General features: G+C 36.5%; 1 protein-coding gene across 24 annotated transcripts in view; it reads right to left on the reverse strand.

The window, feature by feature from the left end:
- Positions 1-22,895, reverse strand: part of ablim1b (actin binding LIM protein 1b) — a 155,346-nt gene that overhangs the window by 74,971 nt on the left and 57,480 nt on the right. For 23 of the 24 annotated variants that reach the window (XM_088635884.1, XM_088635887.1, XM_088635882.1 and 20 more), the window contains exon 2: positions 5,706-5,840. In XM_088635884.1, coding sequence (XP_088492010.1) covers positions 5,706-5,840 — 135 coding nt within the window. Of the gene's footprint in view, positions 1-5,705; positions 5,841-16,374; positions 16,481-22,895 lie in introns of all 24 variants that reach the window. The other variant, XM_088635890.1, reaches the window with a different exon arrangement.

Raw genomic sequence — 22,895 nt, forward strand, 5'->3', positions numbered from 1 at the left:
GGAAATTGAAATCAAGTGGATGAGCCATCTTGGAGATAAATACACATTAATGATTATTATGTGGGTATTGAAAAAACAACCTGTTCTGATGGTTGTTGGGAATTATTGATTGAAATCTTTAATTTATTTTAGTCATAACATGTAGAGGAGTTGAAGAGATGATGACTAAGCCTATCAAAACTCAGGTGTGCCCTTAGAGAGAACAATCTAGCACATACTGTACAAAAATTGACCACCTTTGCTAAATAATCTCTGAAAATATTTGTCATGGAAACATGGTGATGTCATCCCCTAGCCCTGCTACAAAAATACTTGCCCTAATTCCTCCAATTTCTGACCTTGATGTGCACTAAGGTCTTCCACTTCTTGTTAACGTAAATCCTCAGCTGTTGAGGGGCTATGATTCCTGGCATATCACTGCCTTCATGGTCCTCACCTCCTGAGGGATAAGAAATGCTATTTCTGTTTCCACAGCTCTTTAACAGCTCCTGAAGACTGAGCCAGAAATAGAAACAGCCTTCCTCGCCAGTGAGGCACAGGCCATACTGTGGACCGAGCAAAAGCTCTGTATCTTGGATGCTAGGAGAGACCTTTGTGGTCCTCCTAAAAGCAACATAACAGTAGTCTTTCTTTACTGATGGCCAAAAGCTGTAGAAGAAAAGTATTTACCTCACACTACTCATTTAGAGATTTAGAGTCAAGATAACTTCTTAGGCAAATTTAAACAAAATTAGCTAAATTAAACATTTCTACTTCATTCTATGGCATAGTCTACACAAAGAGATTAGCATACAGTATGCAAACAAAATACAATTGCTTTTCCATTCATTTATTCCACAGCAATGTCTCCATCTTTTCATCTTTTAAACATTCAAGGCTATCCATATATGATATTATAGTGGATGTACTGTACCAGGAGTTAGCAAAGATGCACAGCAAATTCTATTTCCACTGCAATGGGTGTGATTATACAGTACGACAGAATGGAAGAGTGGCAGATGGCCCTTATGTAACATAGACACGGCACAGCTGTAAAGAATGCCTGAGTCACGAGGAAAGAAGAACAAGTTATTTAGTAACGTCTCAAATGTTTACAAAATGCTTTCCTGTATACGCAATAGAAGGTAGTTTTGTTATTTGCATCATTTCTACTTCCTTCTCCTGTTTCACCAGCCAACTGACAAATTTTACTTGGAGAGCAGATGTCATACAGTTGCATTAGACTTACTATTTAATATGTTATTGTTTAATGTTATTCTTTTCATAGCTTCATATTCAAGGAATGAAATGGAAAAGAAATAATTTTCCCCCCAAAACTGCATCCTGTCATTCCTAGTGCAGTTAAAAGCAAAAAACAAATATTTTCCTTTGGTTGAATGTCTTAAAATCATGTCCTTCTCCTGCTGCGTCAAGATTCTTCCTTTGAAAACATTCAATTCTAAACATATAATGAAGCCATAAGGAAATCCATTTGTCAGTTTATGCTTCATTCAGACCATAACCCTGTTCTTTAAAAACAAAGAGCTTTGGTTCACAGGGTTTCAAGAGCTGTGCTATAGAATCAGTGACAGGACGCAACATTAGCAGATAGAGTCTTCCAAGATTACTGAGCCACTGTTTTGTAACTCAGTTGTATTTACAGCAGCTGTTAAGCTTAACTTTAGTACAGTTTCAAAGGGAACGACAAGAGTAATTTTGATTCATAAGGATAAACGATAAAGCAGACAGCATAATAGACAACAACCAACTTTTCTTGTATGCCATATTTGCTATTTACAAAACTTCATTTCTTTCAGAGATGTCAGACAAACTTTGCATAGAAAAATTACAGTGAATATTCACTACTACAGATCAGGGTCCACTATACAGTATACTGTATCTGTAAACAGAGCCAAGTATATTGTTCATTTGCCAGGTGATAAAAGTAATCTTTTTAATATACATTTAGAATTGACAGCTGTGAAAAGGCACAGGTTTCACCACTCAAAACACGCGTTCCTTTCTTAGTTATTCTGAAACAGTATTATAATGAACCTTTCAACATAGACAGACAGACATTAAAGGTCACTCTCAGACCTATCAGTGCGGATTGAGACTCTGCTATCTCACAGGCCTGACACTACAGATCTACTGGAATGCCAGCATGTCTGTGTTCTGTCAGTCTTGTGTGATGCTATTTCTGAAGCGAGAAGATAGAAGTTTTATTAGCAAATGCAATTAAGCACTGATGTTGAAATGTGCAGCCTGGTGGGCATTATGAAACCCCTATAACCAAAGGTCAAGAAAAATGTTTTAATTCTCCATTCAAGTGCAGGTACCTTAACAACCACCAATCAAGTTACAGAAGTTACAGTTTGATGTTATTCTCTTTGCTTAGCTGGAAAGAATTCAAAGTTCATCATGGTTAAATCAATAATTACATTATTTTTTTAACTTATTTTTTCCTTAAAGACACATCTCCACACAGAAGTGTCAGGCATGTTAGACAAATTGCTCTATGCTTGCTCTATGTACTGTAGGAGCATGTCATTCACATTATTGTATTACCACCACCTGACAAACCAAGGCATTGACTTATTTAATCTTCCTAAAAAGTATGCCTTGAAAGTAAACGGGTCACATTGTTATGGAAGAACATCATTCCCAATACAGAAATAGGGGAGAGGGAAAATATTAGCTATAATTGGATGTGGAATTAGAGATACTGACGTGACAAGATTTTCTTCTTAACCTAATTAAACTGGGGATAAAGTCAGCTGAACGATTTGATTGAACCATTACTAGACTCTATTGGAATTACAGACAGGCAACTGAAGCAATTTACACACAATGGAAAGTAATAAAATTAGGAAGCTTAAGCAAAGGTTGCACTAATATTTATATGAAGTGAGAATCGTTGTTACCATGAGAAAATAGAAATAAACCATTAACATGGATTTTGACATTGGTTAAAAGATAAGCAAATCTTTCAATCTAAAGTTGAATAGAAATGGTGCAGCATTCAACCAGAGTAAAAATGTTTTTAGGAACTAAATTGTATATTACTACCTGTAAAGGCCTATAGTAGTCAAAAACCTCTTATCTGGTTCCTTTTAATCCTTTAACACATGTTAAATCCATCATTAACTTGGTTCAAGGTTTTTTTAAAACGGCTTCAACAGCGTGGTGAAAAGGTACTCCCACATAAGATTTTATGGTTTAACATTTGTGACATTCACCTAGTCTTTATAGTAGACAAAACGTACCTTATTTGGCAAATAACACACAAAAATTCTACTTTGTCATTATTAAAAAATTCAGCCATCATTCAATATCTTTGTGTGAAAAATGAAGCATGGCTCTTGATTCAGTAACTTGTGGCGCACCCTTTAGCAGCAATACTTTGAATTAAACTTTTCCTGTAAAAGTGGATCAGTCTCTCACATGGCCTGGGAGGAATTCCGTCCCACTCTTCCTTTCAGAAATGTTTGAGGGCTTCTATGAACAGCCCTCCTTGTATGTCCTCGTATGTCTTGTTTGAGGAATTATGTGTCCTTCTACAACATCTTTTTGGGGTTTAGGTCTGGGCTTTGACTTGGCCATTCAAAACCCTGAATTTCTTCTTTTTGTGCCATGCTGTCAGATTTGCTTGTGTGTTTTGGATTATTTTCGTTTAAATGTACCATCTACGCAAGTAGCCTAATTCCTGCAACTTCCTAATGAATACGTTGCTAACTTAAGGCCAAAATATTTCAATTTTGAAACTACATGGTCCCAACACTGTTGTGTTTTTTTTTTAATAATACATCTTCAAATTTACAAAATTTATAAAATGTTATTATAATGAGGGAGCTTTTAAAGGCATTTTTTTAAACATGTGCCATAAATTAGTCATGAGCTCCAAAGACCTGGATGAATATCGATTCTCATTCATAGAAGTACCACACAAAATCCTACAGAACATCACAAATAAACTATTACACAGTACAACAAAACATGCATATGCCAGGAATGCAGTGCACACTGCATCTTGTGAGGTACTGGTGTTTTTACAAAATAGATAGAAACTAGAAACTCTGAAGGTAAATAAATCATGTTTGCACTATAAATCTAAATATGTCTTTACAATTCATTTAAATAAATATAAGTTTGACAAAGTTACTTATTGCCTCTTTGTCCCCAAGAAGCTGCACATTTTCTGTCAAGATATTGCCTTAAGAAAACAGTTACCTGCTTAATCAGCAGGAATATTTTTTTTTGTTTTAAAACTTTTGTTACTTGTACCCATTTCATATCAACACCAGCAGCCACTGCAAATGCATTTATCTCAATAATTGCCTAACAGAAGACAAGAGGAAACTAGTGGAATTGAACAACTCTCCACACTCTCAAATTTCCTGGAATTATATCAGTTTTTATACCAACACAAATTAATACAAGCTTGAGTTCTGAGCGCTCCAAGGTTATGTTACTGCACTGTATTTTTAAATGCACATCATGAAGTTTGAAAACGAAAATCAACTCTCTTCAATCACATACACTATAAAATACAAATACAGGGCCAAAGACATTCCTTCCCAGCATCACTGCTCAAACACCCCTCTACAAGCTCAATCACTATTGCCCTTGGAGGAACCCAGTGGCACATCTAAGAGGAGTTTCAGACGTTCCTGTCCTAATGGCTAGGCTGAACTCTCTCAAAGCTAAAGATTGAGATTAAAAGCCAAAGTACAGTATGAACTATAATTTAGTTACTTAATAAAACACAAAAAAACATTGTTATGATGTTCTGTTCTTTTACTAGTTAAAAGGTTTTGTTACTCAAAGCACCACCTCCAATGAAACCGATTTAAAAAAAGTGTTCAGTGTTCTTCCCAAAATATCAACAGAAACAACATCTGTTCCCAAAGAAAGCTGGCTGAACCGCAGTAAGGATGATTGGTTTAAAAAACTCATTTTCTGCTCACAAATGGGAGTAATTTTAATTTAAAAAAAACCAAAAAAGTGTTCAGCCCACAAAGTTCATATGCAAACACAAAACCCTTAATTTGGTCATTTTTATCACTAACACAATATGAACCCAAGACCTAAAAAACACAAACTTCCAGAACTAGTGAATGTATCCAAAGTTTGATTATACTAGTGGAACGGGGTCACATTCAGAACCTGGAGGGATGTCACTGAGATTTTGTTTACAACAAAGTGGTCTATTACCTTCCTAACTGGGTGAATTTAATACTTTTCATGACCAAAATTATGCTAAACCTTGAGTCAACAGTATTTATAAAGACGCCAACTACAAATGAATTTAAAAAAAAGTCTTATTCATAATACAAAATCCAAATTTCTTTCACAGCTGAACATGAAAACACTTTCTGTTAAAAAAAAATCTACTGTTGGTTTTTTAATATACACACAACTATGAAACATTAGAGAGCAACTCTAAAAGAAAGCCAAAACCAGGTCAAGCCACAAAACAGAGGTGCCAGTAGCATTTCCATTTCTGGACAATGAGTAGAGCCTGCTAAAGAGGTATCATGAAAAAAGGTCACTCACAATGTGGTAACTCCTAAATATCGCAATAATTTGCACCTGTTTTGGAGGGATTGTGTTTGTCACCATCTGGTAGAGCTGCGTAAAAATAAGGAACTCCAGTGCATCACAATTTAAGCAACAACATGAAAATGAGGAGTCAGTCTAGAGATAGGAAGAAAACCTTCTCTCACCTTTGCAGGTAAAGCACTTGATGTGAAAGTGCTTGGTTTGCACACGTAGCACTTCTCCTTTGCATGGTTCCCCACACTTGTGGCAGTGGATCACTGGTTTCTCTGTGGCGTGGTGTGTGTCCTGCGCATGGGCAACTGCAGACAAAACACAACAGGACATCAGCTTGCCTGCCTTCTGCCCAAGACTCTCCATGCTCATTTCTTTTCATAATCACAAGGCCACAGGCAGGACTACCGCAGCATGATCATCTTAAAATCTGTCTTGAAACATCTCAGGCTTCTGAAAGGCAATTTCAACAGAAACGAAAACTAAAACAATCATTGTGGGAAAAAAAATCAATCTGGCTAATTTTTAATGCAATTGGTTTCTAGTTATGACCAGTCTGTGTCTCAAAATTCACTATTGAAGGTACACATTTTTCAAACCCTTTGTCTGAAAGACTTCAGCTGCATGGAGATGTCTTGACTGTAGGAGTCATTGTTACATGTTGAAAGGACTTTGACTAGTCAAATCTGGTTCTAACAGGCCACTTCTTTAGGAAATCAGTTACCTTTTACTTAAATAGATGTTTTGAAAGATGACTAATTAGCAGTAATTTTGGACTGTCTGCATCCACACATCCTGAATAGTTGCAGACAGAACATATAATAAAAAAGGGAAACACTTTTTAGGCAACTTTATTTAAAAAAAAGGACAAAATAAACCAAATGCTTCCAAGTGTTTGAACCAGCATAGGTGTCTGTTACGTCTGTGGCACAGAAAATGCCAATTTGATCCCGGGAAATGTCGTTATCTGTGACAAAATTCCCCTACTGGTAGCATAAAATCAGCTAAGCACCACCAGTTTGCTGTAATATCAGTGACAGATGCACTTAACTCTCCTACCAAGCACAGTGAACCTTGCAGTATGTCAAACAACAGATGGAACAACCAGAGGACAGAGATGGTGTCCTCATTTTCCCTTTGCAGTACAGGTGCTGCAGACAAAAACCTCTGATCTTGTGTGCACCAAACCAAATTCCTCTAAAGTGAGATAGCTGATGGGATGATGTATTTCAGCATTTCCTGATCTGGTAACCTCTTATACCACAGTCATCATTAAATACCATTCCTACAGTATACCACTTTTAGTAGATTTCAACTCCCTAAGCACTTTATCCCTTCATATAACGTGTCTTCAATAAAGAATAATTGTGATTCACAGTGAGTTGTGCAATTTTAAATAGTTGACTTTTTCTTGCTTCTGTTATCTGATGACAGTGATTAATGTTCAGATCTTGGTTTTCAGCACCTTGCAGCTGGTAGACAAAAGATTCAGCAGAAAAAAAACATCTGCTTTGTAATATTACCTACTACAGCTATTTTATGCATGCTCAAGGTGACCATACAATGTGACAATGTATAAATCTATAAATCCAGTCAAATCTGGTTCTAATGTACTCTATTTTCACTTTATTTTAAACAAACACTTGAATGTCATTGTGAGGGGCAAACAGAGGAACTAGAACAGGTGAAGCTATCATGGTAATTTTAGTCCTAAAGAAAAACAGAACTATTCAACCAAACCAATAGCAACATAACATCAATAACTTGACTCTGATGATTCCACCTGAACAACTGAAACAAATGGTTAACTCTACAAAAAAATGAAATGTGGAGTTCAAGTTAAGGAACCCTCTTCCAAAGCTAGGGGTGGTACAGGATGATTGACCGAAGCCTTCCTGACTTGTAGGGATGAAATTCCTAATGAACTTAAACTAAAGGATACACACACCAACATAATACAAAATAGTCTGCAGCACTGAAACATTTATAACTAATAAACTAGAAATTTGTTTGATCACATTCCTGCTGCAGACACTGCTATTGTAGCCTTGAGCAAGGTACTTTAGACAGAGTTATGTACTCTCACACCACTTAATATTACAAAAATACATGACAGACTCCAGTCAAATAAGCCTCTCGGATAAAGTAAGGAGCATTACTCATGCCATACAACAAAGTGTGTCAGTTGTCTAGAGGAAAACCACATTTTATCAAGGTGCATAGTCCTAATAAAACCATACACAACAAAAAGTTTCAGACTACCTACATTTTTTCCCACATTTACTGTTTGTTTCCCTTAAGATTTACCACTCACAATGAAGGATCCCAAACACCAATTGCTAGAATACTGACATTCCAATCTTCCCATTATTCACATTACCATTATATTTATATCACATCTTATTCAGTTAATAGTAAAGCAGAATGCCTGCTAAGGGGTAACTGGTGAAAATTATTTCCATAAAATGATAAGCTACAGGATCAAGGTTTCACCTCTCCATTAAAATGTCACAGAGTAGTGTGATAAGCGGAGCAGTCACAGTAATCTAATCTCACAGCTTGAAGTCTGCCATTAGATTACAATTGGAAAGAATGCTCTATCAAGCATATGCTTCTACTACAGGAATAGTAAGCAATCAACTCGAGCAACGACAAGATTTACAGGGTGCAAATTAAAAAAACTACCTTTTCCATTTAGGTTCAGTGGCCATTTTGAGAATATTTGCCACAAACAAAAAATACCTTTTTTCCCAAATAGCCCTTGGTCAAGATAATTGTGAAATTCAATATAGAGGAGTAGAACTAGACTTCCCCCTCCGTAAAACAAATTATAACCTTCTTGAAATGGATCAAGTGGATAGGAATATAAAAACAGCAACAACTAGCTGGACTAGCAAATTGTACCATATAGTATGTACAGAATGACAACACCGCTTAAAAATATTTCTCTAGAAAACGTAACTCTGGCTAAAAGTAAATCATTATAATTTGTCTCATTGGACAAGTAGGACACTTACCTAAAAAAACATGCATCATTTGCTCATATTATCACTTCTCATAATTTATCACACAAAATCAAATGTCCTAAAATATCTGTTCAGGACAGCACCTAATGGTTTGGCAAAGAATAGCCTGCCCAAAATCCTTGTAAAAGTCTATGCTTTCCTGTCAAAATTTGAGTTTACTGTATGTCTGGATCTTAAAAGTGTACATGATTATCTGGTACTGAGTTGGAAACTGGACAAAACCTATAACACCAGTAAGAGGTCCTATTCAATAAAAAAAGGTTGTAAATATGGAACTATGTTGCTTGAATGTAAAAGAGTAATGAGTATCAGCAAAGGCACAGTTTTGAAAAACTTCATCTACTTGTAAAGACTCAAACTGAAAATGTAAATAGAAAGAGTTAAGAGCAAAGAAACACAAGTACCAGACTATGATTGACAACACACTGAACTGGCAGTTTATTGTGTAACACTGTGCAGACTGTCAGTTGTGTGTCTGCAGTCTGCCGGGAATAATTTTCATGAATTCACTAATTGCTACTCAAGTTCCAAACTTTAAGCACAAAGTAGTCTGATCAAGTCTAAAGTATTAAAGGTCATAAGATCCAAGAAGTAACACTCCCTCCAATGCAAAGGCAGGATAAACAATGTCTGGATCTCTGCTGCCTATGGTTAACCCTGCCTCTGTAACTATCAATCAAGAAGTCCCAAATTTACACAGCGTTCTAATGAAGGATGCAATTGTGACAGAAACAGCAACCATCTGGCCTCTTCCTTGCTTTGTAGTTAGCCTCTGAACCTAGTCATGCAGGGCCTGGTGCTACTTAATTTTACGGTGTACTGACTCTTCTTAGAGGGTCTTCTCAAAGGCTATTATGAAACACCCCCATAACAGCCCACGCCCTCTGACTGAAACATGACCATGAAGCTCAGCCGAACCACAAACTTCTCACCACATTACAAAAATAGCTCTAACTGATCAATAGCTTGAAAAACTGATTGTATCTTTTCTTGCTATTTCCTTAACATCCCCGCCTGCTGCCTCCTGCCTATAGACATTTCAAGAACAGTTCTCATTCCATGTGCTTGTTCGACATTACTAATTAATCTTGTCTTTACACCCTGGGAAACAGTCATATGGGAAAATTAAAACAATAACAAACCAACCTTGTTTGTTCAGCTTTTGTTAAAAGAATTAATCACAGAGGAACACCAAAGCACAGTCCTTTAAAACTGTGAATCTTCCTTGTGGTGGCAATATCAAAATATTGGGATTTGGGCTATAGCCTCTTTGATCACTTCAGTAGCTTTGTTCCCTAATTGAGGCTAATGGCTATCAGTTGTGACAAACATTAAAGCAGGTTGTAAAAAAATAAAAAGGAGGGTATATCCACTATAAGACCATGAACCATTTGTCATGCAGGTTTAATTAAAGTAATGGTATTGTAACTAGACAGACTTTGTTGTGACAGTGTAATTATATCCAAAGTTGACTTTACGTAATTTTCAGCTCTGCCCTGGCTACAGAATATCAAAAATATTTTAAGCATTATGTAACCAAATCAGGCTTGAACTGTACTTAAAAGGCACCACATTTTTTAAAACCTGTAATTTGTGAGAATCTTTCTAGCAGCTCAGCCTGACTTTAAAATACTGACAGAAGGTCCCCAAAGATTAACTGCTCACTGGGAATATTGAACATTCTGATATAAGAAAGGTGATATAAAATGCGGCTTACAGAGCCGCATTAAGGAAAGTCTACATTACATTGCTTCTTCCTCAGCCTCTCTTGACCAATTAGGTCTATATGTGTGAGCCTTTTTGCCATCACATAAATAAGCCCCTCTGCTTTTTCCTGCTGTGTTTTTTCTTCTCATAATAAAACATGGCTAAAAAAAAAATTGAACAAGCTACTGTATGTTCTAAACACCACAAGAGTGGTGACAAACACCAATTTTTAAAATTCGAATATTGTTCTGTATATCATTTCTGTATAACTACTGTATTTATTATTAGAAGCAGCTTAGGTTTATGCATGTAAATATCTATTACATGCATGTATTTGTCTGGATATAAATGGCTATAAAACTGTTGGTTCTTTGTGGGGTAGATATAGATATATTATAGATAAAGCCATGTACGATTAACACGATAAGTAGCTTGCCTAATCTCATTTCAAGAGTATTAAGGAGAAGTGGTTAAGGTCTCTCAACTTTAGACCTGTAGGTCATGGGTTCAAATCCCATGTGCTGATGCTGCTGGTATACCCCATAACCAAGGTACATCAAATATTTTAGCAAATATCCAGTTGCACAAATTGGTACTCTGCAGGTTATTTTTGATGACTAGTTTTCAATTGATTTATCTAGTTAAATTAGTTTTTTTTAAAACATACAAATTACCATAAAAATAGTTTTCCAGTGGAACAATTTCTCATCATTATTGTAGAATGAGAGATTTTTTAAAAGAAGTGATCAAAACTTCTACACCTTGCAAAAAAGTCTTGAGTCGTGTAGCGGCCATAAGAACACTGAAAGCTCCACCAAAATAACAGGGATTCACTGCTCTAATGCTGAAAATAATGCTGAGCAATTAGGCATTTTTTCCCCAGACAAAAGATTTTTTTAGATTACTATAACAACATAATGCTACAACATAATGGTACATACAGTATAAGACTTCTGCAGTGTAGCAATGCAAGTTGGATACTAATTAGAAAGGAAAATACTAAAACAATGTTGAAGTTGACAGAAAATAACTAATTTTGGTATACTTTTGTCCCCAATTTAGAAAAAAAAAGTTTACCTAAAAGAGGGGAATGTTGTTAGCAGATCAACTGCAAATGTGTTCTTTGATACTCAAATTCAAGAGCACTTTACTCAAATCAAATCAAATTGCTACATTACATGCTGTAGGGTAAAAAGAGGGTCATGTTCAGACAATGGCCACTGACTACCTTTCATTTTTAAAGACCCATGTGCATTGCTCCACAGAGCAGAGCAGAGTTCTGCTAACCAGATATCAAATATACCTGGAAGAGTATTTATATGAGCTCACCATAGAGAACAAGATTCTCAGAATTGTACATGGTGTTCCAGGGCTGCTGATTGACAATGAGATGCCTGGCTGGTAAAGAACACAGCAGATCACAAAAAAGGCCAGCAGTAACGCATGTTAATTTCCATTAGTTTGGAACTGGCATTCTGTTTCTGTTACGGTATATAAATTCCGGTCACCTCTTTTAACACCCTGTTCAACAGTAAGACACTCAATGAACAGATCAAGGCTATACTATGTGCACTGGGAATTGGAGAAGGGTGGCTAATCCCAGTGGGGTCAGTTTTCATATGGCATTCCACTCTCCGTTAAGCCCTGGACTCCTCACATAAAAGAATGGGGTGGAGCTTATTACAGGAATCTGGGAGTAAAGAGACGTATTGCTGCACTAAATACTGCTGTACACACAATAAGTCATGCTTTTATCCCACAAAAACAGCAGGTTTATCCCACTGCAAAAATGTTGTTTTAATTTTATATTCTATGTCAAATGTGAAAATGGACATAACAGGCTTGACAGAGACCACTTGAACACAAGACTAAAAACTGACTGTCGGTAATCATGCATTTTTTTAAATAAGAAGGGTAATTATTCCATTCTATAAATTGATCACCTTAGACAATCTCACTCAAGACTAATAAATACCGCCAAGCTTGACCCTACCCAGGATTTTCACAGCTTGAACATTTTGAAAAAAATTGAGGTAATATTAAGGACTTGATTTTCCACATGGGAAAGCTATTCAACTTGAGTAATCCATTTACTATGGTGTGGTCAAGAAAAGAGACATTTCCATTTTCTCTTAAAGTGCAGCTGATGTCCCAGATGGCCATGATGGCTGCTTTTTCTTAACCATGCCCAAATGACATTCCTAAAGCCTGCAGCCTTTTGGTGTCTGCTTTCCTGGTTTCATTCTTGAGCCCCATTTACAAAACACACAGACAGACCATCGCTCATCTGTCTTGGCATAGCAGCGTTGTCGGCATTCTGGTCCTTCCAAAAGCCTCGTCAGCTCGCTCGGCTCTTCGCTGCACCCACATGCGCCAGCCTACATCTCGTCGTGAGACACATGTGTCTGACTCTAAGCCTGCCAGTTAATCCAACAGGGATAATTAATCCCCTCAAACAGAGGCTTCGGTTGATATCAAATGTATGTAATCCCTTATAGAGGCCACGGGGAAATGATGCTGCAGAAACAAGGGGAGCATTATCAAAGATGCCAACTGCCTCAAAGCGAAAAGCCATGAATATTTAAAGTTATATTTATCTCTCTGACCATAAAAAAAACTTTAATTTTTTAAGCACTATTATGGGTAATAGTTGAGTTCGCTCCATATAATGAATTAAGATGCTACTAAAGAGAAACTTTATGTCCCTTAGATGACAGCTCTAAAACAATTTTAAACAACTACAGTCCTGATATTCAGGCTACAAAACATAAGTGAAAATACATTAACCCACCCTGGGCCATCATCTCTGTCCTGCAAGGCAGAGTGAAAAAGGCAGCATTGATACAAATTTACAAGAAATACGTAGATTAGATAGACTCTCAAACTACCATCAACCATACAGTCGATAAACCAAATGATTTCCTCTTCTGTCACCGTGTACTTGGTAGGTTACTGAATTCAAGTAAAAAACAGTAACTGCTGTCTGTCACGATTATAGTCCCCCCTCCTTAAGGGTGCTCCAGCCCTTTCACTCAAGACCTTATTCTGTGCACCTGTTTCCCATTCCCAGCCCACCTTAAAAGCCAGGCGCTGACGCTCATCCGCGCTCTGCATCTGATTTCCATTTCGTGCGAGTCCGGGACCTGGAAGCGCCTGGTCCCGTTAAGGTTTTAACCCCTGTTCCTGTTCCTTGTCCCCTGTCCCCCGGTTCCGACCCTGCCTTCGTGGTTTTAACTTCGTGTTTTGATGGATCTTCTGGTTTTGGACTTATCCTTTGTGTTTTTGGATATTCCCTAAGGACTACTCTTTTGGATTGTTCGCCTCGGCCACACCTCCCCCGTGCACCAGCGCACCTTGGACACGCCCCCCTGTCTTCAGCCCCGTTTTCCTGCATGACGTTTCCCTAGTGTTTCCCCACTCCGTCGGATTGTGTCGTCCGCATAGGGTCCGGAAAGAACTGTTCGTTACACTGTCCATGTCTGGACAAGTGGGTTCTAATAGTTAAAACAATTCCATTTTATTCAAATTGCTGGTGTAAAAGCAATGTTTAGGACCAGTTCTATTAACAGGCACTGAACGATTACCAGGGTGAACTTTTGTCATATTTATTGTATGGCAGCAATGAATGAGGACATCAAAGGGCAGCCAAAAAGTATACAGTTCACATAAATTAACATTAAGATTTATGGGAATAACTTGATCTTTAAGGAGGTTATGAGAATATTCCACTCTGGCATGGCTTTAAAATGCATTACTGTGATTGTTATTAATCAGGAAGTGTCAGGAATTCTCCATTTAACAAATACCTACTGTAGCTAAGTATAACAGGCTGACTAGAAGTTTCCTTAAGTGTTAGAACAAGAAGCACAAAATTCTTCAACTTCTTCTCCAACTAAGAAGAATTTCTCTTGTGAAGGTGCCCTTATGGAGAGAACCTCACATCATTTACATAAAGAAAGGCATCCTAAAGGCATTCCTGATGCCAGTGATTATCTCCTTTACAATGGCTCTGCTTTTAGCAAGAGCATAATACATCTCCATGCTGGCTGGAAAGTTCCAGATTAGCCGTTTCTAAAATTAGTAGAAGAGTTCATTGCTTAAGTGTCTCACTTATGCAAGATGAGAAAGGAATATCAGAGGTGAAATGAACAATATTGTAGATTTTATAGGACATTGATGGATAAGGCCTACTGGGCTTTCTTTAGAAAGGCAAAGACGGAGAGCTGAGAAAGTGTAATGTATTTTATGGCATTTGTCTCAAATATTTATTTCCTTAACAGGAATCAAGGAATTATAAGAATCACCCACTGCTAGCCTACTAGCAGACATCTACCTGGAAGTCAATTATCAGCTTTACAGAGATGATCTTTTTTGACATCAATTAAACATTTTATGGTGCACAATTACATAGACATTCCCCCAACTAATACAATACATTTTCAAAGAGACCCTGGGGCACCCAAGCTTAATCACATGCCACCTTCTGTGTGGAGTCTAACATCAAATATTTTACCCATGAAGAATCTTCTAATATTCCAGCCAGTAAGATGATCCAGTAAATAAACTGGGATGCTTGAATGAACTTGCCATTATGTGCCTGACATTTCGTCCTTCAGTGAGCAATTAAGTAAACCGTGGAGCTGAAATAGGGTATTAAATTGTGTTCTAATGCCAAATCTGCTATCAAAAAGGACACATGCATTGCCAAAGCAACTGTTCCAATATCTATCAACTTTTAGGACCTGTATTAGTATTCAGATCTTCATTTTATAGCAAAAATTAAGGGGATTTTGCATAGCACATATAGTATAATACCCACTCTCTCTTATCAGGAAGAAAGCACACCAAAGATACAAATAGATCTGCCCGTCAAAAATCTAAAGGTTAAAAAAAGAAATCCATCCATTCTAACCTATCAAAACTTTTACAAGTCTCTTTGTTAAGCACTTAAAGACCTTTACAGAGTCTGCTAACTTTGACTTTATATTCACAAAATAAGGGACATCATGAAGATGAATGACAGGAATGTTTTCATTCAGGAAACCAAATGAGACTGATAATGAACATGAGTTTTTAAAATGAACTGAAGATGTTTCTTTACTAGGTATGATAAAACAGACACCTTTGATAAATATTTTAATATATCAAAGTCAACATGAATTACTGTAACAGTTCAGACAGTGTTATCATTAAAGTAGATCAATGTATGAATATGTCTCAGTGTACAAATGTTCAGAAGACAACTGCACATTTCAGAGCAGTTATTAAGTGTAGTTATTTTGATTTTTTTAATCCAAGAGAATTAGCTCTGATGTGGCAACCAATTATCCAGATGTTTTTAGACTCTCACAGTATTCCTGTAGTATGTAAAAATACCCATTATATAACACTCCCTAAGAAATCTTGTCCTAGGAAATACAATGATTTTAGGCATGTCAGTTTTGATTAAATCATTGGAAAGAATTTGTAAATGGTAAACTTAATCCATATCAGTTTGTTTATAAACGGTAGTTGAGATCAGTACAGAAGATGCAGTAGATGTCCTCATTCATCTTATTTCAAAGCTTTTGGATACATAAAAACATATGCTAGATAACTTTCCTCTACATTTTGTAAGCTTTTAATACAACCCGACCAGATATTTTATTATCAAAGATGATTCAGTTACAGATCAACCCTTCTCTGATATTTTGGTATAATACATTTCTTCCAAGAAAATTGCAGTAGGTTAATGTTATTACACTTTCGTCCAATGTAATAATTGTTGTGGAGCGCCTTTTCGAGTTCACCACTACTCTTCATTTTGTATACTAATTACTGTGTTGTCTTTGGTCCAAACCATTTCATAATTAAATTTTCCAGCGTTTCCATCTCATTTTCTGATGGGTAATGATGATCCCTTATCAGAACAGTGTAGAAAGTTTATTTGCATAGTGCTTTGATTTTAGACACTAGAGATACAGAAGAAATCGATTTTGGATTTGAACATGATAAACGTCCTTCCCCAGCCATAATCCATACTGTTACATACTAGGAATATATATTTATGTTAAATTTGACTTGGAAGGCACGTTGACTTTTTGATAATAAAATAAATTAGCAATCTTACTTTCTTTGCAGGGCTAGTTGCCACTTTTTATCCATGTGGATCTGTCCATGTATTTCAGTTCAAAGTGCAATGCAGTATGGAATAACCATCTGGTATAGCAGTCTTTCTGTGTAACAAAAAGATAAGATGTCCAGACTACTGAGGATATACTGTATATAAAATCATGGGTCAACCACTTGAACAGAGTTTTCTACCTGCTCACCGTATAATATCTACATTACTACACCTACTGTACATTACTACACACACTGATATGCTTATTTTTCTCTTCTCACACTGCTTGTCTGACTTGTTTTTTAAAGTTGGATGTTATTTAACTTGTTGTTGTTGCTGCTGTTCCGTGTTTTGGCGATTCCTTAATGTATTTGTATCGGAGCATACATGCAAATAAGCATTCATTGCGGTTGTGCATATGACAAATAAACTGAACGGTACTTAAGAGTAATTTGAGACTTCTGTAGCTGTTAGTTTCTCCTCTGATCTCTTGCTTTTTCTGCATGAAGTGTATCAACTCATACCTTCAAACATATGTTTCAGACTTCAGTATAGACTTAAAATGAGAATCCCTTAATCAAACTAATCAATATGTTAGTAACGATTTGTGCGGAAGTGCCTTCAGTGCTACCAGTGGATTATGCGCAAAAGTAAAGGGGTAATTTGTATTTTATACTGTATGTGCTGCTTAAAAAAAAGTAGAACAATTTGAGAAAAAAAGAGAAAATTCTCATGTTGTGGAAGTTTGTATGTTTTGTTTTATTTGTATGAGAGAGAGGTTAAAGAGAAAAAAACGTTTTGGTTTACCAAAAATATGCTTAGTTTATTTGGGGGGGTTGTATATTTATAGGGTTCTGGTGTAGTTGTGCAGATTCCTGTAGGAGTGGAGTGAAATGAATAGGCAGGGTAAATGTGTGTTATGTTTAATTGTATTCTTAGTATGTTTAGTGTATAAAACACAGCTGCTTTGATGCAAGAAAAAATTCACAAATCAAAGTATTATCCTATCGTAAAAGAGAATTAGAAGTCATAAAATGGTTCTCCCAAGTGTAGTGATACAACTAGAATTAATTAATACTCAACCATAATTCACAGTGATGATCATAAAAAGAGAAACCCTTAAATCTTCAAGGTCAGTTTTTTAAGATACACTTAGCATATACTGTATATTGCAGCTATTGACTCTAATGCAGTATAAATGTGGCAAGTGCGTTCTGTCTGGAAATTAAGAATATGGTTTATAAGAAACTGACATGGATAATAAAATGGAAAAATAACAGAAGTTTGTTTATGTTGATTACAACAGAAGTTGGGGAATATGAGTGTAAATTGGTGTACTGTTGTGATGGAATACTGACATGGAGGTAATTTCAGGGCCCATAACCCACCTCACAAATGAACATGTTCTTTTTATTTTTACAAGTAGATTTGTTTATCTTCTTATAGAAGCTCTCTATCTTAAAACAACACATTAATTTTTTACACTACTGTAATATTTTTATTTAAATCAGCACTTTAGTTTGCACAACGGAGGCGGGCCAAATGGCTTTTTCTTTGGCATGGGTAGACTGCTTAGGTAATAGATGACAGACTTCAATTGTAATCCACTTAAGAGAGGAATGTAGCTGCCCAGCGTTGCTCTTAAGAACATCAAGTCATTCTCAAGCTCTTCAAAACAAAAAAAAATACACAAGAGAAAAGCAGAGTCCTTGTCTGCTGACAGCCCACCATCCCCCAGGCTTGCATGCACAAGGTCCACAGGCCTTCACATCACAGCTCATCAATATCTTTAGAAAACAGTTCAGCTCTAATTTGAATTGGACTGTCTGATCACAGTCTGTTTCCTCCAACAGCTTAAATGAACCACTGAAACAGACTTACACTCAATTATTCATGGGAGCACAGTACACCATTAAGAAAAGGATGACACAGACTATGTTTCTTCCCATTTTAGATGCACTTTCTAATGCATCTGAGGAAATGGCTAACAGCAGGTATTCTAGGCAACCGTCTTTTCTTCCTCTCTTCCTTCAGGCTAGTTGTTAAGGTGCAGCTCTTACAAGAATCAACAATAAAGCAAGCCTGTGTGAGATATACCAAATACTATGTTGTAGCAGTAATGTTTGATTGGCCTGATACACAAAAATGGACTTTAAGAAATGTACACCAGCACAAACAAAATAGTTACAAGACTGGACTGTACAGGATATTAGCCTTACAAATCCAGGTTGATAAAGAATATGCATTCATTTAAACAAGAAAATGTGGTCTTTACTTAAATCCAAAGCCCCACACCCTGAGACTTACAGTAGTTAAAACGGGCAGTATGGGGACAAGGAAGATTGTGCTGGTGCCTCACAGCTCCAGAGCTGGATCCTGGCCTTTGATGTTGTTGGCATGTTTTCCTAAATATTTTGTGGGTTTTTACTGGGCACTCTGTGTTTCTTTTCACCTCCCAAAATCATTTAGAGTTTACTCCTTGGCTCCATGAGCCAATCTAAAATGGCACAATACACTATGACATCTCCCAGTCATGTATAGCATACATCAGAAGCTAATTAGTAAAAAATCACTATCTAAGTGAGAACACTTACGGAACAAAACCTACAGGATCATTTATCTTTAGCACTGGGACTGTACATGAACAAAACAGAATTCCAGACCAACAAGAATACCTCCTTTTGCCCAAATGTTTGGAATGGTTCGCATTTTATGCAATGATTGAATACAGCTGTTTTTAAAAATAATAATGAAAATAATTTTTACGTGAGTGACCAGAATTCTCTGAATCAAACTAAATTATAATAATGTGCATGCAAACGTATTGAATGGTAATACAAAATAATAACAGGAAGGAAAAATACAACCAATATCATAAGTTTTCTGATTACGTAGTGTAAATATGCATAACCTAACTGCATGTGGAGGGAGTATTAATTTATGCAACATAATTTCCTTTATCAAAATGATAACATTTTTGTTGACTGCAGCAGTAACCTATAACTTTTGGTGTGAAAGCAAGCCTGCATGGAATGCTTTACATACTGTAATATATTAAATGTACTACAATCCTAAGAAAGATTGGTTAAAATTAAGAAACAGTAACAGTCCAGTCCAAGACAGGAAACGAATGTACAGTATTTAGACTGACACTACTACCAGCCTAGAGGGTGAAGAGACAGAAACAGAATTTGCAAGAACACAAAAAATACAATAATCATCTTAAGAGAACATTACCCATGCAAATTCTGCTAAAGGGCCTTCATTTAATTGTAAGTTTGTTGTACCAACCCAATGTGCAGTATATTACAAGCTTCCTCAAGTCAAATTTTCTGATCCTCAAGAAAAACTTGCCCTTGGTTCTTCTAATGAGGGTCTCTCCTTGAAAACAGATGCAGCAGGAATGCACTAACCACGCAGTATGCCTCCCTTTACATGATTTCTCATGTAGGTCTTGTAAAACCCCCTGGGTGAGACCTCCGTCCACTGTAATGAGGAGCACCACCTTCAGGTCTCTGGGTTTTCACTAGTTCAAAGACTTGTGCTGCCAGCTCATCCTTAGCTTACGAGCCCCTGCAGAGATTCTAAAACAGTAATAATCCTCAGATCAGTGGTACAAAGCTATTAAGCAGAAATCCGGTTCACTGTAAGCTTTCAGTAAACCCAAAGCCAGGCAGCAGCACACAAGAGCGTGTTTTAATTAGCCTTTGAGATATGTCCAATGTGGGAAATAATCAAGCCAATTGCAGAACAGACAAACAGAAGTGTACTGTAAGTAATTTTACTTCAGTATTACTGAAACCTAAGTAAGGAATATCACCCTTAAGAGAAGACGAATGCTCAAGAGCATTGAAAGCTTTATGCAAATGTGTTTTACAATAAAGCTAAAACATCTGTCTTGTAGAACTATCTTGTATTTACACAACAACGTAAGAGTTGAAAGTTCTGTATGAAAAAAGTAAACTGAGGGCTTCTCAACAGTAGTTTTTTAATTTAATTTCAAACAACAGGAAATGAGGAATCAGGTGTAATCTGAACAAACAGTTTCCACAGATGAAGAGGAGACCTTATTTTCACTTTGAGAGTTACTGAATTGTTAAAGCGGGAACTGCAGTTCCAATTTCTCAGGCTGGTTACTACATCTTGGTAACAAAATAAATGCTTTGACAGTGTAGAAAATTAAGCACAAAGTCGTGAACTTCGTGAAAGTACTATACTGTATAGTTGCCATATTGTCGCCAACCCCTGGTCTCGCCATGGGTGAGAGTGAGAGTTCCCACGAATTGTGACGTGATGCAATTCTTGAAATGCACTTATCAGTGCTGATTCTTTCTAACCCCGATATTTAAAAATAGTGTTGCAGTTCCCCTTTAAACACAACACAACAGCCTAAACTATTGGTTCTTTCAAAAAACTAGGCTCAACATGAATTTCTTATTTAGTACTGTATAGTGTGCATTGTAAGCTTGCTTTATTCAACATTGGCCCTTAAACCTCTTACTGTACATGTTTCTTGCTCCAGGGCCATAATCTTTTCAATGTTTCTCAGATAAAACACCATATCCATTTTCTAGAATACTAGTTTATTGTACAAAATTAAAATCTCCTCACTCAAAAGCTCCTCACTCAAACCTTTTCATTATATAAATTTTCGTGAACTGTGGAGAATAGCTGGCAACAATTACCACATCTCACAAAGGCTAGAGTGCCACATTGATATGTCTGTTGAGATTCACAAGTCTCCTAACCATGCATAATCAAAAAACCTTTAAACTACTTCATAAAATGAGAATGGCTCAGGCCACTCAGAAAGGCAAGGAGTGTGTTTGCTGAAGTGGAGGCAGTTACAAATCTCTAGAGGCAATTCAGAGCAAAAAAAAAACTCCCCGTTTCAAAAATACAAAAAAAGAGAATTAAAACAAGGTGGCACAGACCAAGTACACTTTTAAGAGTTCTAAAATCCTCAAATCTACTGGTCGCCATGTAAGCAGAGATTAATGTACTGGAACCACATTCTTCTATGAGTACTCATTAAGAAAATATTTCAGCCATTTTTCAAGTTAGTCTTCCTTTTCTTATTACTTGTTTCCTGGAAATAGATATCCATTCTTTTTTTTATTCACAAAAGCATTAGTCATATTTTATAGCCTGAGTGCAATAAACCATCCTTTATTTGTTTTTATATTCCTTTGTTTCCTTTGAGTAAACCTGGATGATTAATGCAGAGGAATGAGAGGGGTTAAATCATTGAACTTTCAGCTTTTAACAGTACAGTCTTTAAAAAGCAAAAGGTTTATAAAATAGGCAACCCACAAAGTCTAGCAAAGACTCAATATCATTACATTTTTTAATTAACTCATATGTTCAAGAATTGCACAGTGGGATAATACGATTTAAATGAACAGGACCTAAAGTCTAAAAAAAACACTGGAATATCCCTTTTAATGGGTTACCATGGTTACAATTGGAGGCTAATTTTGCAGTTGATTATGTTTTCCGTACGCTTATGCTATTTTTAAAACAACCTGAATGTATGGTCTTTGCCAAATGTTATCTCACCAAGAACCACTGTTGTGCTTCCATTTACTTCTGTAAACTGTAACACAAGAATTTGTGCTGCTATCACACAAAGCAATTGTAAATCTTAGCACAGTCATAAAGTAAAACTATTAAATGGCTAATACCCAATGTGTTGTTTTATATAACAATTGAATGCTCTATAGTCAATTACAATAATACAATGTCATAACACAGATTCTAAAAAAGCTAAACTTAAAGCAAGGACAGGATCTTTCACCTTTAGAGCATTCTATCTATTTTGAGGCCATACCAAATAGTTAAGGACAAATATTAACATGCAGAGTGAACAGAACAGTAATTGTACAGGATATTTCATTGTGCTGTAATTGGTATGATAAGCTTACAAACCATGACTGTAATTAATCATGAAAACAGACCCATTGGAGGCTAACGTGAGTGTACTGCACCATTAGAACCATCACTCACGAAACTGTGCAAAGCACAGTGGTTTTAGACAGCTCCCGTGAATATACAAGAAGAATTACAGAAATTCTCCAAAATAATTTACACTCCAAATAATTGAGGTGGGATTGCCAAATGGGGTTTTCATTTCAATACAAACTGGGTCTGCTAAAGCAAATCACATTAAAGGGCTTTTTCAGTTTTTTTCACCACACGGCAAAAATGTAAACATTTACAAGGCATAAATTCAGAACAGCCTCTCTCCTTCCTTTAAAAGGAAAACGATTTAACAGAGAAGATTAATTGCAGGGGGTATAAAGCCCTGAATTGTCATAAAAAATTCCCACAGTAAGTATGTATTTATATTCCGTTTCTATGGACGTCTGAATATGCGAGTACAGACAGCCAATGACAACATGCAGTAAATCCTATTTCACTGCTTACATTTGCCCAGCATGAATCGAAGAGTACCCTAAAGTCGCCCATCCATTCTCAGTCCAGACACCCAAAAGTAACCTCAGGTTAATCTACAAGTATGCAGTGGC

Source organism: Lepisosteus platostomus, chromosome 6, assembly GCF_059453375.1.
Source record: "Lepisosteus platostomus isolate fLepPlt1 chromosome 6, fLepPlt1.hap1, whole genome shotgun sequence".
Lineage (NCBI taxonomy): Eukaryota > Metazoa > Chordata > Actinopteri > Semionotiformes > Lepisosteidae > Lepisosteus > Lepisosteus platostomus.